Consider the following 15,799-nt stretch of genomic DNA (forward strand, 5'->3'; position numbering starts at 1 on the left):
TGTTGGTTTTTCTTTTGTAATGAAGAGTAAAGTCAGATAGACATAATGGCAGAGACTTCATCAAAATCAGACCTGAAATCAGAAACTTACAGAATTGTAAAGTTGCCCCATGTTTTCACAAGTCAGTGAATGTTAGTCACAACCACGTACTCCGAATGGCAGAGAAGATTTCATTAGTAATGCATACTTTACATGTATGCCTTTCAAGAGATCCATCCACAGCGCAAGATATTGAAATTCAAAAGATTGTGAGCCACTCTTTTTTTTTGTATTTTAACAAAGGATCTGAATGTGTTCCCACAAATTAAGAGAAGTGAATGAAGAATATACATGGTATATTTTGTTATGACTAGTGACATGTAAGGTTACCTCCTTTTCTGAACTATTTCGATGACATTGAGAATATCGCATTTTTAAAAAAGTCTTAATGGGGGGGATATTTTAGTATTCGTAATGAAAGGGAGTAGTACAATGTTGATTTTGCTGAGTGAATGTTGTCTGGATTTCATTAAAGGTGCGTGACTTGGGATGGCCCAATGTCCTCGCCCCACCCCTGGAGAGGCTGTGCAGTATCTGCAAACAGATTGAGACTTGGATGAAGACTAACCCCAACAATGTGGTGGTCCTTCATTGTAAGGTAGGTTCAGCTTTAAAGATGTACCCACAGATGTCTTGAAGGGAGAGAATTGAAGTGAAACAAAGAAAAAAAAACATACAAAAGAGGAAGTTTCAGAAACGCCACAAAAATTTTCACTTTAACAATACATGAGAAGTCAACTGTAAGTCAACTTACAAATGCCTTCGAAACTGGAAAATGTTTTTGATTTTTTTTTCCTGGAAACTGATAAAGAGCAGGCAAGAGAAGGCAGGAGCAGAGAGTGAGAGATGCAGAGAGAGAGATAGGACAAGAAACAGTTTATAGTTGATAGATGAATGGAAACATAAACATTGCCTGAGATTGAAAGATATGTATACAAACAGTCACTGCAGGCCAGCCCGATTGAAAAAGATATATCGGTGGGTAGATATGCCAAAATATACAGAGTGTGCTATGTTGATGTCAAGAAACTAATGTACAATTTTGCACTCGTTGATATATTGTAGCATAGAGAGGTATGCTGCAATGTCAAACAAACTCAGTATGCCTATTAAGCTGTCATTTTCAAACAAACAGAGACATTGAGGTACATGTTAATACATTCACAGAATGATACATAAAATATGTATGTTTACCAATGTTTACTCAAGATTATCTGTCATTTTCTTTTGTACTTTGGAAGAAAGAATTAAGAAATGAATTGAATGCACTTGTGTGTATGTAAATATATGTGTTATATTTTGAAATGTAGGTAGATAGTAAAATACATGTAATGATGAAAAGACATGTATATATAGGTAACTTCATACACAAGTGCTTGCAAGAACCATTTAAAAATTGATAGAGTCTGTGTTGTGTGTTATGTGCAGAGCATCATTTGTGTAATATACCACAAATCTCTATCCTTTTTCCAGGGTGGTCGAGGTCCGATTGGAGTTGTGGTGTCTGCATTCATGAACTACATGCACATCACTTCAAAGTAAGTAGATGATTGCCCTTAACCTAATCTACTTGACTTATTGTTTTTTAACGTTTTTTCCCCTTCAAAATGCCTTCATATCTTTTGCTAGCAAAGCCATCTTCAAATTAAATGAATTGTTGATATTCGTTCTCTGTTTTGTGTCAGCACATCTGCCATATACCCGTAATTCATTTACTTAACTTGACTCATCTATTACCAGCTACAAGTTTATGCAAATTAATGTGCTGTAAAATGCTAAATAATATGAGGTTAAATAACGAATATCATTTTAGAAATCTATATTAAGGGCAACATGAAACTGCCTTCAATGAATGTAAAATCAATTATAGTGAAGAAGCAAAGTTTGACATTCATCTCCCTCTTTCATCAATTCTAGTACTGAATCCTCCATGGACCGGTTTGCCATGAAGCGCTTCTTGGATGCCAAGGCAGCAAACTCAATGCACCCCTCCCAGAGGCGCTACATTGATTATTTTACTGGCCTGCTCACAAACTCCATCCAGATCAACAGCGCCCCCTTGTTCCTGCACCACATTGTGATTCACGGCGTGCCTAACTATGACTCAAATGGAGGTAGAGAATATAAAACTTGTGAATGGCAACATAAGTTCAAATAGAGAAGGTTACATCATTCCTATATTTTGTAAGAGATTTACACTCCTATCTATGTTTTCTTTTTTTTCTTCTGAAGTTTGCATAAAAACCTATTGACTGCATTTACACCTATCGATAAAAAATTTTGTCTGTGTGTGGTTTTAGGGCAAAATTTCAAGTTACAATTTTAAGCGAGATGCGATCAAACTTTCATTAGAAATGTAGCATGGTAGGGGAAGTAAACAGTAAGACTGTAGGGAAAAATCCAATGAAGGTCCAGGTCATATATAAGGGTAATCTTCTAAAAGTCGTGTCATTTACATAATGACTCAAGAAATAGCAATGTTTGATGTTCATTCATGTTAGTTGGGTGCAGTGGAGTTGGGGAGTCCCAAGTAGAGTTTGGGATGTTAAAAGTCTCCTCAGTCTGAAATTTTACTGTTTAGCCAAGCCTTCTAAAAATAACATCATGATGTTTACTTTGTACGTACCTCCAGTTTTGTTCAAAGACAGTTTGATATACAGATGTGCATCAGTTGGCATTGTTTTATCAAATGTTTTTTTGATTCTTTATTTTACACAAATGTTCACTCTAATCCTCATATGATTCATACCATGTAAGTAGTAAACCAGCTTCCTTCACAGTAAAGCCTCAGAGTACATTGTAAGAGAGTAAGAGAAGCATCTCATAAGATTGTATTTGATGAATATCCATATTAATTAATTTTTGATTAATTCTATTTACTTTGTCTTCCTCTTTATGGGTTCATTAATAAGTGAAAAATTTTCATCTTTTTGTCATCAAACTATCCAGGCTGCAGACCATTTGTGAGAATCTACCAGGGCATGCATCCTGTGTACACATCGGGAGTCTAGTGAGTATTTTTGACAAAATCCAGATCTAGTTTCTGCTCTTCCTACAGATGTTGATGGAAAGTGAATCAATAGTGCCTGTAGTATTCATCGGATCTTTGCGTTCTAACCTAAATCCATTCTTTGATACTGAATTCCATAACTTTCTGGGAAAGGAGTTTCTGTTTCCTGACGTGAGATCATCAAGGATGTTTTCCCCATTGGAACAACTGCAAGGTCATATGATCCATATGAGATTAGATTATTAGATATCACAATTCAGAGTTTCAGTGTTGTTTGCTATCATCCTCTTTCTTTATCTGTTATCAGTATTTTTGAGATTATGGAATCACACCCACAGACATCCTTAAAGATCTTTCATCTGCCATTCATTCCCTTTTTAGAGAAAATCTTTCAAGCATCTGTAAGATTTTTCATCTTTATATTGTCCCATATTTCCTGTTTTGAAGGAAGTTTGATGGGCGTGTTCAGCAATGATTCTCTTCTTACTTTTGAGGATGTTTGCACAGAGATGTTGAAATATTGCTTTTTTTTGTCTGTTTCTTTAGTACTGTACCCGAAGGAACTAGTCGATTTGCCATCACACCGGAAAGGGCCCTATCTCTGAGGGGAGATATCCTTGTAAGTACGACAATAACATGTGTTTGAGCCCTCACAGAAATAACATTATTGAGATTTCTTGAACATCAAGAACATGAACATGTGGGACCTAATGATCCATCACTAACTAGGGATAGCCTAATACTATTGACCTATCATAATTGAGTAGAAATAAAGGGTTTATATTGGATGTAGATTGCTTTTGAATAACTATTGCAGCATTTAATGTGTATCAAACGTAATTCACAGAGCACACACACACAAAATAAATATCTGTAAATTGTAATGTGGTACATACTGCTATGTCTTATGTTTTACAAGTCCAACTCTTACAAAATTAACAGCTTGCAATAATATTTACCTCCTATAACTCAAGTCCATAGTATCTCATCTCCAAGGTGGGAAATTGCAAATTTTTCTTTAAAAGTTATGATATGTCTTTCTCCTTTCTCATTCAGGGCACCATTTTATGAAAGCTGTCAGCCCAAACAAGTTGTTAGTCTCTGACAGTTACCATAGTAACAGCTAGTGACCAGAGCTTCTCAGCCAATCAAAACCAAGGATTTTACTAATATTGTCAGAGACTGACAACTTTCTTGAAACAGTTCCCTGAATTCAACCACTTGTGAAATTGCCTTACAAGTCCCAATTTGTGAAGTATGTGGTGTATGCAGTGAGATAGCATGATATTCAAAGCCATCAAAAGCTTTTCCAGTTGAAAATGATTGTTGATCTAACCCATTATTTTACCATGGGTGATTTTTGCAAGTGAAAAGTTATCTAGAGACATAGAAGTGAAGCCTTGAAATTGTCACTGCAGGAGAAGTAACTGAACATCCAAATCTGAAAACTGATGAGGTATCTATTTGTGGTATGGTGCAGGTGAAGTGCTATCATAAGAAGTTCCGTTCAACGACACGAGACACTGTGTTCAGGTGCCAGTTTCACACAACAGCCGTCATGGAGTATAGACTGGTCTTCCAGAAGCAGGAGCTGGATGATGCATGCACAGGTGAGAAGACAATCACAAATCTCTGTCAGTGGGACTATATTGATGTTATACCACTCCTACCATTCTTTCTGATTTATTTCACAATATATATATTCTCTCTTAACCTTTGACTTTTATCTTTCATATTTTATCTCTTATATTTCTGGATATTTGTCAATCTATCCATTTGTTGTTGTTTTTTTGTCTCCCTCAATTTCCTTTTTCAGTCTATTTGCTTAGATGATGGTCAGTCACTTCTCTGTCACACATTTCATGGTAATTTTTAAAAAAAATTATATCAATATATACATTGTATTTAGGTATATGAAGCTTTTGTTGAATATCTAAATTAGCAGAACATTCTGCATATTATTTTTGATACAGCTTGTGCAAGTAAAAAAAAACACTTTCTTTATGTTGGATTACATATTTTCCTCATCAGATGCCCGTTTCCCAGACTTCACTAAAGTGGAGCTCATCTTCTCTTCTTCCCACGATGCCTTGCATGGAAGTGACTACGTCCCTGGGGCATCCTTCCCATCAGAGCTCATTGATGATCCCCTCATCCGATGGGACTCCTATGAGCACTTCAATGACATCATCGAGGGACCAGAAGGTATCTGTGATGTGCATACAGCTATCAATAGGGAGCTTTAGATTTTTAGTGGCACTATGAAGAATGATGATTTTTGTGGGTTTTTATTCCTCAATATAATGACCAGATAATGTATGCCTACATGTCTGACAGTCTCTTGAAATACTGATGGAAGAAAGCAGTTTTCCCTTTGTTTTGAATCCAAGACATTTGATTTGCCATTTAGCGTTCTTTATTAATGCAGATATTTCCTGGTGCAATTAGTATAACACATTAATATTCTTTTCTCTCTTCCTCTGCGGGTATCTCCCTACCAGATGGTGGTGGTGATCTCAATGAGACATCTGGCAACAACAACAACAACATGATCCTGGACATCCCTCACAGCCCCGCCCCAGATGGAAGCCTTTATGCCCAGGTCAAGAAAACTCCATCCCCGGAGCAGTCGCCCATCATCCCCCACCCCAAGCTGACTAATGGTGAGAGTAGCAGCCCAGTCCCTTATGTACTGTCCCCAGATCAGGCCCCCACAGTGAATGGACCACGGGAGGCACCAAAGAAGCATATGGACTATCGGGAGAGGATGGCCCTTGATGAGCTCTTGAAGGGGATTACTGGGGAAGGGACGGATGGTGGCATGGTGGTGAACAACAACACCCACTGGCAGGCACCACCATCACCAGAGAACCAGGTATCACTTTGATCTTACAATACATTGGGCAAAGATGTGGGTAGAGGGCATGTCAATCAAAACAGCCACACCCAGCATATCCATGATTTCTCTAGGGTTTAATCCTCCATCCTGGTTAAGTTGGCACCATTCTTATATGATCATGAGTTGGCATGGATTTCTCATGGTCAGTCAATGTACTCACATTTGATTTCTCATTGGGGCTAGCAAGTTAGAAAAAGCTCCTATGGCTTATTTTCAAATCTTCCCTCTATAGCATAGAAATTTGGTCATGAGAAAAGCAAAGAGAAGTACTGCGAAGACAATAACCAGTTCAAAAAGAATCACCTAGCATTAGTTCCTGCACTCTAGAATGTAATGATGGAAATCATAACAGCAATTATAAAAGCCAAACCAAAACAGAACAATACCAATCAACAAGAGTTTGCTTGCCTTGATGTATTGATGTAGCATAGCCAATGCTGCCTAAATTCAAGCAAAGTTTTTCTTGGGTTTTACGCAAATTATAGAAAAATATCTTCAAGCTTCTTCCACCTTCTTGCTGTCTGCTGAAAATTTCTCTCAAAGGAAAACAGTAGATTTATTCACAAGGGACACTTGTAAGTGTCAAAGTTTCAGTAGTTGTAAAAAAAGTGTGCATTGAATGAGTACACACTATGCCTAATCAGATATATTGTTACAACATACTTTTAGTTTCAGAATTTGTATGATATATGTATGTACAGGTACATGTGTATTTCTATGGACTTAAAGAAAAGTCAGGTAGCAAAGATACAAATGTAAAGTTTCTGCATCCTTCCAACTGTTCATGTCTGTGGATTCCCTCCCACCAGGTTCTTCATCATGATCCTGTCCACACTCGGCGTATCGTCAGTGTGAGTGAAGACCTGCGACATGCTCCAATCGCTGTGTCCAAACCCAAGCCACCTCCTGTCAAAGAAGAGGTTAGTGAAGAGAATACCAGTGTAAACAACGCCTCACCAAAGAAATCACCGGCGGCTCGAAAGGCATCAGTAGATGCGGAAAATCCCTATGCGGAAATCACTGATGCAATGCAGCTACAGCAGCAGCAGCAGCAGCAACAGCAACAGCAACAGTTGCAGCAAAACCCTAACAGGAATCCCCTTGGACCCCAGCAGGAGAGCATTAGTCCTGTGATCCAGCAGAGGCAGGAACACACAGCACCCCCTATGGTGAATGGAGGTATCAATGTGCCAAGGACTGTGGAGCAGCACAACCCTACATACGAAGTCACACCAAAGGGTGCCCACCAACGGACGCTGACAAATGGAGGAATAGACCAGAATGGACCAGTGAACTTGAATCCAGCTCAGAACCAGGCAAACCTGAATTATAGTAGAAGTCCACAGGTGAACTACAATCCAGGCCAGATTAGCCATGGACCAGTGCCGGTGAACGCTGGGCCAGCCACACCGCACGTGGCACAGATGAATGGCCCTGTGGAGACCCCTATCGTACCCAACTCAGTAGCAAGTAGGGTGACAGAAAGGACTCCAACCCTCAACCCCTTAGTGAATGGCCCTACGTCACCACCAACATTTAGCAACAATCAGTACCAGCCCCAACCACTCAGAGCCAAGGAGGAGCGATTCCAGCTCGTAAGGAAGGACCCCAACACCTTTCAGCAGCAGGTGCAGCAAGTTCCAGCTCAGCCCCAGCCCCAGCCCCAGCCCCAGCCTCAACCCCAACCCCAGTTCCAGCCCCAGCTCCAACCCCAGCCCCAGCCCCTGCTCCAGCACCAGCCTCAGCCCCAGCCCCAGAGCCAGTACCAACTCAAAGCATCCCCTGTGGAGTTTGTCCAGACCAGCCCCATTGGTTCCAGTCCTGGAGAGGATGATGGGGGATTACACTGGCTCCGGAAGCAGCAGGAGAAGCTTCGGGAGAAACGAGAGAGGGAGCAAGGGAGAGCCATTGTCAGGGAGTCGCCTCCCATCAAGGGACCCAGTGGCAGTGGTCCGATGCAGGAGCGGGTAGAGCCTGTATCCGTCACCCCAGTCAGCGCTTCACCCAAGCTGCGAGTCCGCTTTGAGGGGGACTCAAACTCTCCCACATCACCACCTGTAGCCTCGCCTCCAGCAGCAAACATTAATCAAGACCCTTCAGCATCCTGGCTGGAAAAGCAGCAGCAGAAACTGCGTGAGCGCCATGCAAATAATCAACCAGTGCCCATTAATCAGGCACCATACGTTTCTACATCAACCACTCCCCTCAACAATGCAATGGCCCCATCCCATGACCCTCTGTCACTGACTCCACCCCAAAGCGGGGGCGTCTCAGCCCGACGAGGCATCTCACCTTCCCCTCTCTCCATCTCAAATGACCTGGAGCGTTCTCTCGATGAACTCGGCAGTCTCAACACTGGCCAGCCCTCTGGGGCATATGTCCAGCGCACCACCCCAACCACTAACCAGATGGAATGGGAGCCGCATGAGCGTCCACTGAACAGGCAGCTGTCTGACCTAACACATGACAGGTTTCGAGACCCTGTCTACCAACGTCCCATTGCTGACCAGACTCCCAAGAACCAAGGTATTCACCATACACCTGCTACACCATATGATCCAGTGCCACCAATTCTAGCATCCTCTCAGCTCTACAGCGGGTAAGTATTACATATTCATGTTCAGGGCTTTACAAAAATGTAAATAACTGCTAATGGAACAAAAAGTGCTTTCGTAGGGTGTTTTCCCCCTATTTAGGATACATGTGTTTTGTTGTTGTTTTATAGTTTTTAGCACCAGGAAATTTCAAAGTAGGCCATATTGTGTGAAACTATAGTGTCATTTTCACATTTCAGGAAATTTCAGAGTAGGCCGTATTGTGTGAAACTATAGTGTCATTTTCACATTTCTGTTGTTATCGAAGTCAGTTTGTTTTTATATCACATATTTGAATGTTTTTTGAAAGGTAACATTTTGAAAATCCTTGGAACTTTTGAAGATATCAAGATGGGTTGTACTATCTGTAAGTTTTCAGTTATCGTCTTGATTACAATGAAATGGTACTGTTCTTAAGTGAGAGTCATAGGAATGATTCCAGTGAATTCAGATTGGTAAGATTTTAATCATTTAGTATTTGGAAATGCATATATGAGCTGGTTAAGTAGTGAAATGAAGTGATATTAGTGTATTGGTATGAAATTTAAGTATTGTTTAGGACTGTAGTACCCTGACCAATTTTTCAGAATGACAAAATGGCACAAGTTGTTTCTTCATCAGTCATAATGGGAGAAGATCAGAATAGATGCAATGGTACTAATAAAGCATTGTAATTATTGCAATAAGTAAAGCAAAAGAAGTGAGAAACAATTATCAAATAATGCTGAATGTAATCTTATCACAGCAGGCTGTGTCAAGACTTCTCATCCCTTATTTGTGGTTTCAAAAATCATGTTTAAAAGAAAATATTGGATATTGACCACAGTTGGCCCTGTGACCAGTTTTACAGTCTGGCATGCTGGGTAGCATTACAGTGAAATCACTACAGCGACCATCCTTTATATACATTGTAGCTACAATAAAAACCCTGAAATATTACAAATCGGGTAATTTTTTATGACTTAGTGATAATTAAGTAGTCCTAGATTTTTTTTTGTCACATGGTGCACAAATTTGTAGCATTCTATTGCACACACTGCCCTGCTTGTGCAGAATAAACACATACTAAAAAAAAAAGTTGGGATAACTCTATATTCTAATAAAAGTTAACTTGGAAAGGGCTTGCTGGATACCGGTAATTGATTACTTTGAGTGGTGTCACATTTCTGGACTGAGTTGGTTTGGTCATTTCATATATATATCACATTTTATATCAGTCCTAACACATATTTATGCACATTTGTTAGCAGTGTCTGTGCTTTCTCCACATGGGATTTCCTTGTACAGTTTAATTGACCTCATTGTGAATGATAACAACCGTAACACATGGCATGAAATTGAAAAACTTTCCATGATCATGTTGGAGTAACTCTTGCATGCATGTGACTTTGTGCTGCTACTAGTTAGTCAATCCATACTATATCTTCCAATATGATTAGAATAATTCATAAAGAAAGCAATAAGAGCATAACTGGCAAGTTCACTGACATAATTTGGGAAGTCTGCTCACAGTCAAAAGCAATGCTTACCAGGAAATGGAATAGAAAGGCAAAAGAATTTGCTTTGTGCTTTCCATCTAAGCTGAAGCCACAGTATGAAAGATATGAATGTAAAAATTGTCAAACAAACAAGATCTTTGGCCAGTCTGTGTTCTCAAATTTTACAGTATCATAAACAATCATGAAAAATCATGAAGAATATTCAGAGGAAATATTATGTTTGCACTGTTGTATGCCTTCATGGGAATTTTGGTGTTCAAATTAACCCAAAGGCCTAAATTCACAAAGGTAGTATCAAGAAATTCTGTGGATTAAATTTAGTGCATAAGAACTAAAAGAAGTGCAAAATAAGCATACATTTCACATGTGCATATCAGCTCAAGTTAATTATTGGATGTCTGCTGTTGTACTTGATGTGACATGCACATTTATGCACTCAAAATTTGCAGAATTCTTGGACTTTTACCATGACATTCAAACTACCCTTGTGAATTCCAGCCATATAGTTGCAGTGTTATGTATGAAACTGACTTCTGTATGTATGTATGTATTCACACACCCACATCATGAATATATTTATCTTCTCTTCCGGTCATTTTGTATCATGATGATGTTGATAACATGGTATGCCACACTGATTAACCTTTCCATTTAATCTCATCCTTCTTCCATGGTCTCTTGACATCCTTGCTGTTTTTCTTGGTCTGTGTGTGTTCACCCGCCCTTCTCACCTGTGACTTTTCACTCACGCATCCTTCGCCAACCTGCAATATAATCCATCTGTCGTCACTACTGACATGATGCACAAATAAAGACGCAGTGATCACCTTGAACAGCAGCAGTTGAGGCGTATCCAAGCACGCAGTGCGCTTGCATCACAGGTTGGCATATCGTATGGAAGCAGCTTGATTCAAGCTGGGGCTAGCTCTCCTCATGGTATCAACATGCCCTCCAAGGTCAGCTCTGGTCCTGTCTCCTTGGATTCAGGCTACGAATCATCCTCGCATCAGACATTATCATCCAATCTCTCATCAGTTGCTCCAGCAGTGATGAGCAAAAACGTGACACGATTTGTTGGAAAGGATGGTTCTGAAACAACAATTACAAACAGTACAGAACGCAGGAAGAAGACAATACAGGTTTTCCCTGTCACCAACCAGGACGGGTCTCAATCGTATCCATCCATTCCTGTTACTCAGTGGAAGTCAGATATTGGTGCACAGCCAAATGCTAACTCAGTGTCTCAAGGAAAACCACCAATCAATATCCATGTCAACCCATATGAAGAAGTTCATGACTTTCATCTGAAGTCACAGGAAAGTAGGATTCCCAATGGAGGACAATACACTGCAGGAAACTTTCCAAAGCAAGGGTCAAGTTCCTCAGCAGTCTCAGCTGCAGGCCTTCGGTCACCATCGTCAGCCTTTGTGCCTATCACTATCTCCACCTCCACTGCCAGGGATCATGTCTATGACACCTCTATCCTTTCCTCCTCCTCTTCCTCTTCCACATCATCTCTTCCAGCTCTTTACCATAGTAACCCTCTTCCTCCCCCTCCTCCAACTGGTACTCTTCCCCATCACCAAACTAACAGTGGTTATGGGCACCACAACCACCATCACCACCACCAAATTCACCAGTCCAGCCACACCCAGTCTTCCAATAATTGCCAGGATAAGCCGCCACAGCCTTCCCTCACACAAACCCCTGTCATGCCCTCCAAAGGCCCCAGGGTGGGTGAATATGAGTTTCTACCTCAGGGATCAGTTTCCAAGTCAAATGAGGGACCACACTCTGTGGCATCCTCTCCTGCTCACACACTCCTCAAGTCAGCATTCCGGCAGGCTGACCTTCTACTCACTCCATCCAGTGTGCCAGGTCTTTCAAACCCTCTCATTCCAAACCAGAGACCAAAAGTTAGCTTCCAACTGGAGGAAGACCACAAGGGGCTCCCACAAAATGGGGTTCCTCCTCAAAAGTTAAATTTTGAAAAAGAGACTGAACAGCCCCCAAGAGCATCTTCAGTCCCTCCCTCTCTCCCTTCTTATGATTGGGTCATGACCAGGATAAGGGAGCTTCGTAAGGGCACTAACATAGACAAGCAAAACACAGGTGAAGAGTTGTTGGGTCAGTCCACTCACAACAGGGGAGAGGTTAGGTCTGAGGGTAACCAGAAAACATCAAGCAAGGTGCATTTTAGCTTGAGGAATGAGGTAATAGCAGGGAGCAGGGTTGGGCAAGGAAATCGTACAAATGATAGTAAGTCAGAGGTCGTGCAGCCCATTCCACAGCGCCCCCACATGTCGCAGTTTGAGAAATTGACAACACTCCCTCCAAAGGGAAATGGACGGTGTAGGACCCCACAGGACACAGGCACCCTGTCCAGAAAGTCCCATTCTCATGATCCACATCTGCCGACCTCTGGCAATGCCCCTATCAAGACAGAGGATAAAGATCGGTTGAATGTTCATGGCTTCAATCTCCATGGCAACGATTCTCACAACAGGCAGCAGATGACACCATCACCAGCATCAGTTGTCACACAGCGCTTTTTCCCAAGCAGCCCAGTTCTTCCAAGCCAAAACACAAATGCAGGGACTTTGGGAAGGATACAACATCCGGAGGAAAGAACACACGTGGTCATGTGGTCAATTCACAGAACACAAGATTTCAGCATCGCGAGCAGCAGTTGCTGCAGTCGGAACGTAAAGTGCGCACATTTAATAAGCAATCCCTGCATGTTGAAGCCACTAACCCCCAACAGAGTGTGTCCTTTAACTCCAGCAATCCCTCCTCCTCTTCCTCTGCTGTGAGATTGCATGGTTCGACACGCCCGAGTTTTTCCCGAAGCTTGAGCAGCTCAGGGTTGAATGAACTTGTGTATGCTGGTGCCGAGACTAACAATAATGAGGTCACTGGCACGGGTGATGCATTTTCGTCCCTTGATGATGCTGTCAAGATGTTGTCGCACTGGAGCAGTGAGATCCAAAAACTGAGTGACCCATACCGTTCGGATGACTCTAACCGTAACACGCATGCTGTAGAGTGCAGAGGTCAATCTCCCGCTCCCACTCACCACCATCATCACAGCAGCCAATCAGATGCCCGGACTAACTCCCATCACCACACCCACACCCTCCAATCAAATGGGAGCTACCATTTCACATCTCAAAACTTGACCAATCACAGGCCACAGGCCACATCCACGCCCAGGAAGGGGCTCGATGAAGTGGATCTGCACATTGACGAACCCACGGAGACGGACATCCCGAAAGGTGTGGTGGCCGACCGGACATGTGAGTAGAAGAATATATACTTTTTCATAGATGACCACTTTTCATGGGATTCCATCAGGCAGAATAGAATTGTCCATCTCTGTAGTTTTTCTCCCTCAATTATGAATGATTCCCTTCTAAGGGTTAAACCAAAATAAAGCAATTATTAGGCTTCAGTACTTTTTAAATGTTTCAATGGTGTTAAACATGAGAGATAGGTATCTGCAATCCATCTGTAGGAAGCCAAGAACAAGAATGAAGAAGTAGAATATAATGACAAACTAAGTCTAACCTTCAGCATTATCACCTTCCAATTTTTGTTTTTGATGACAATAAACCCCATAAGAAAACTTTTGAGGAGGAAAACATGATTGAAAAATATGATTATTGCTAATACCTTTCCCTGAAAGTAATTTTTTCTGTTCATCTTTTTGTTTGTTTCACAAAAGACTCCATGGAAAGATCACTGAGCCCCCCTCCAGCCCAGCAGACAAATTCTCGCCCACCTCGCCGCACCAACTCCCAATCAGGCTATGATTCAGACACGGGCATCCAACAGTACTACCGCCCACCACGCCGGCGCAACCTGGTGGACCCCAGCGCAGAAGTGTGGTTGCAGAACCCTGGTGGCCTTCCAAAGAAAGTATGTCATCGGCCTCACCATCAAAACCAGAAACTTGACAATCCCAATAAAATGTAGTGTTCATATGTGCATATTTCTGGCCATTTAGTTTTTATGCAAAACTGTGTCATCCCTTCATACTCCTCATAAGATATTATAGGTGATAAGTAATGAAATGTCAATAGTGACAGTCATTGAATACTGATTAACTTTCATTCCTCCCAGCATGAATGATACTGGATTTACCCCCATTTTCTAGAACCCATGAAGATATAGGAAGACCACCATGTTTATAAAACATGTTGCATCATTTCCTGTTGTTTTTCTTTCTCTTCTGTGATAATCTATCACAGGAAAATGAGCACTGGAATAGAACAGAAGGTCTGAAGAAACAGAATGGTCAGAAACCAGTTGACTCCTATGACCTGAGCTCATCCACAGAAAGCATATCGGGAGCCAAGACGCCCAAATTTCCAGTCGGACCTCGTGCCTATGCCAACATGACAAAGACTTTCATCGTCATGTCTGGGGCACCCCCACATGGTATGGCTGAAGTCAGTACTAAGATCTAGAGAGAGTAGAAAAGAACAGCAAGGCTAAGCATTTATGATCATGGCAACAAAACAATCCTTAATACCTCTGTCAAAACATAATATATATGCAAAGGTGACATATGTTACCACAGACAGAATGAAGGAACCAGAAAATAGTGTCATGGGAAAGTGGGAAAAAGTTACATGGACTTGCAGGAGTAGTGTGGACAAACACTGCAAACTTGTTGGCACAGAAATACGAGAAGAATATGTATTTAGTGGAGATTAGTAGAAATGTTGACATCAACATAACTTTACATATCATGTATTTGATATAATTTTGCCCACTCGAGTACATTCTATGTTTTGATATAATCAAAATGTTGATTTTGATTGGTACCTGGGACTAACATCATAGGGAAAAATAAAGATATGATGAAACATATTTCTCTCTACCCCATTATATGTATACAATATACCATGTACTATAAAACATGATATATTTGCGGCATGAAATTTTCACGAATTGGAGCCGATGGCTTTTTCGTGGCATGAAATTCTGGCAAATTGCCACTGGCATTTAATGCTTATAGTGTAGACAAGAACTTTCGTGTGCATTTTCATTATGTGAATCTTGGCACTTGCAGAATTCGCGAAATTAAAATGCATGCAGAGACTCCAACTCTCCCGTTTTCGACGGGAGATCTCCCGCCAATTTTTGCAAAATCTCCCGTTCTCCCACTTGAGATTTAATTTCTCCCGCCCTGGCTCTGTGTCTCCCGTTGGAAAGGATTTCTTACTTATTGCTTACTTATTGCTAAAAAAAAGCCTTTAATAGCACCAGAGAGCATCAAGAACCCTAGGAACTTCGCGCTTCGCACACATCAACTTGGAGTCTCCCGTTTGCTAGGGGTTTCAGGCGGGAGAATCTCCAGATCAGAAGGTGCTTGGGGTTGGAGTCTCTGTGCATGTGAACATTCCTCGTTTTACAGTATATAAATATGTATATCATCCTTTGTCCGTTTCTCATGATGTCTCTGTCTTTTGTCTCTCTCTTTCTCTTGTCCTCCTGTCTTTTTTTCTTTGTATTTTTTTTTTATATTTCTCTCTCTGACAGGACCGGATGAGCCCCACCCCTTGTCCCCCATGAGGAGACAGGACAGTGACACATTTGACAACTCTTCTTTGCCAGCTGATGACAGTGGCCCAGAGATGTATGCCCCGCCCCCATCAAGGGCAGAACCAGTTGTGCCTACTCCTACACCTGCAGTGCACTTGTACACACAACAGGCTAGGACTCCAACAGCACTGGATGATGTAAGCCTCGC

At 41.4% G+C, this 15,799-nt stretch overlaps 2 protein-coding genes across 2 annotated transcripts in view; both read left to right on the plus strand.

The window, feature by feature from the left end:
* Window positions 1–3,778, plus strand: part of LOC139717935 (tensin-1-like) — a 126,452-nt gene extending 122,674 nt beyond the window's left edge. Inside the window, exons 10-14 of the mRNA XM_071629420.1 lie at window positions 515–637; window positions 1,513–1,577; window positions 1,957–2,153; window positions 2,989–3,049; window positions 3,596–3,778. Coding sequence (XP_071485521.1) covers window positions 515–637; window positions 1,513–1,577; window positions 1,957–2,153; window positions 2,989–3,049; window positions 3,596–3,695 — 546 coding nt within the window. The 3' untranslated portion in view covers window positions 3,696–3,778. The remainder of the gene's footprint in view (window positions 1–514; window positions 638–1,512; window positions 1,578–1,956; window positions 2,154–2,988; window positions 3,050–3,595) is intronic.
* A 767-nt stretch (window positions 3,779–4,545) lies between these two features.
* Window positions 4,546–15,799, plus strand: part of LOC139717980 (uncharacterized) — a 93,903-nt gene continuing 82,649 nt past the window's right edge. Inside the window, exons 1-8 of the mRNA XM_071629464.1 lie at window positions 4,546–4,659; window positions 5,081–5,254; window positions 5,551–5,924; window positions 6,758–8,547; window positions 13,231–13,337; window positions 13,766–13,959; window positions 14,292–14,481; window positions 15,589–15,788. Coding sequence (XP_071485565.1) covers window positions 4,608–4,659; window positions 5,081–5,254; window positions 5,551–5,924; window positions 6,758–8,547; window positions 13,231–13,337; window positions 13,766–13,959; window positions 14,292–14,481; window positions 15,589–15,788 — 3,081 coding nt within the window. The 5' untranslated portion in view covers window positions 4,546–4,607. The remainder of the gene's footprint in view (window positions 4,660–5,080; window positions 5,255–5,550; window positions 5,925–6,757; window positions 8,548–13,230; window positions 13,338–13,765; window positions 13,960–14,291; window positions 14,482–15,588; window positions 15,789–15,799) is intronic.

Source organism: Diadema antillarum, unplaced genomic scaffold, assembly GCF_040938485.1.
Source record: "Diadema antillarum isolate AM-2024a unplaced genomic scaffold, OU_Dant_1.0 scf00000086, whole genome shotgun sequence".
NCBI lineage: Eukaryota > Metazoa > Echinodermata > Echinoidea > Diadematoida > Diadematidae > Diadema > Diadema antillarum.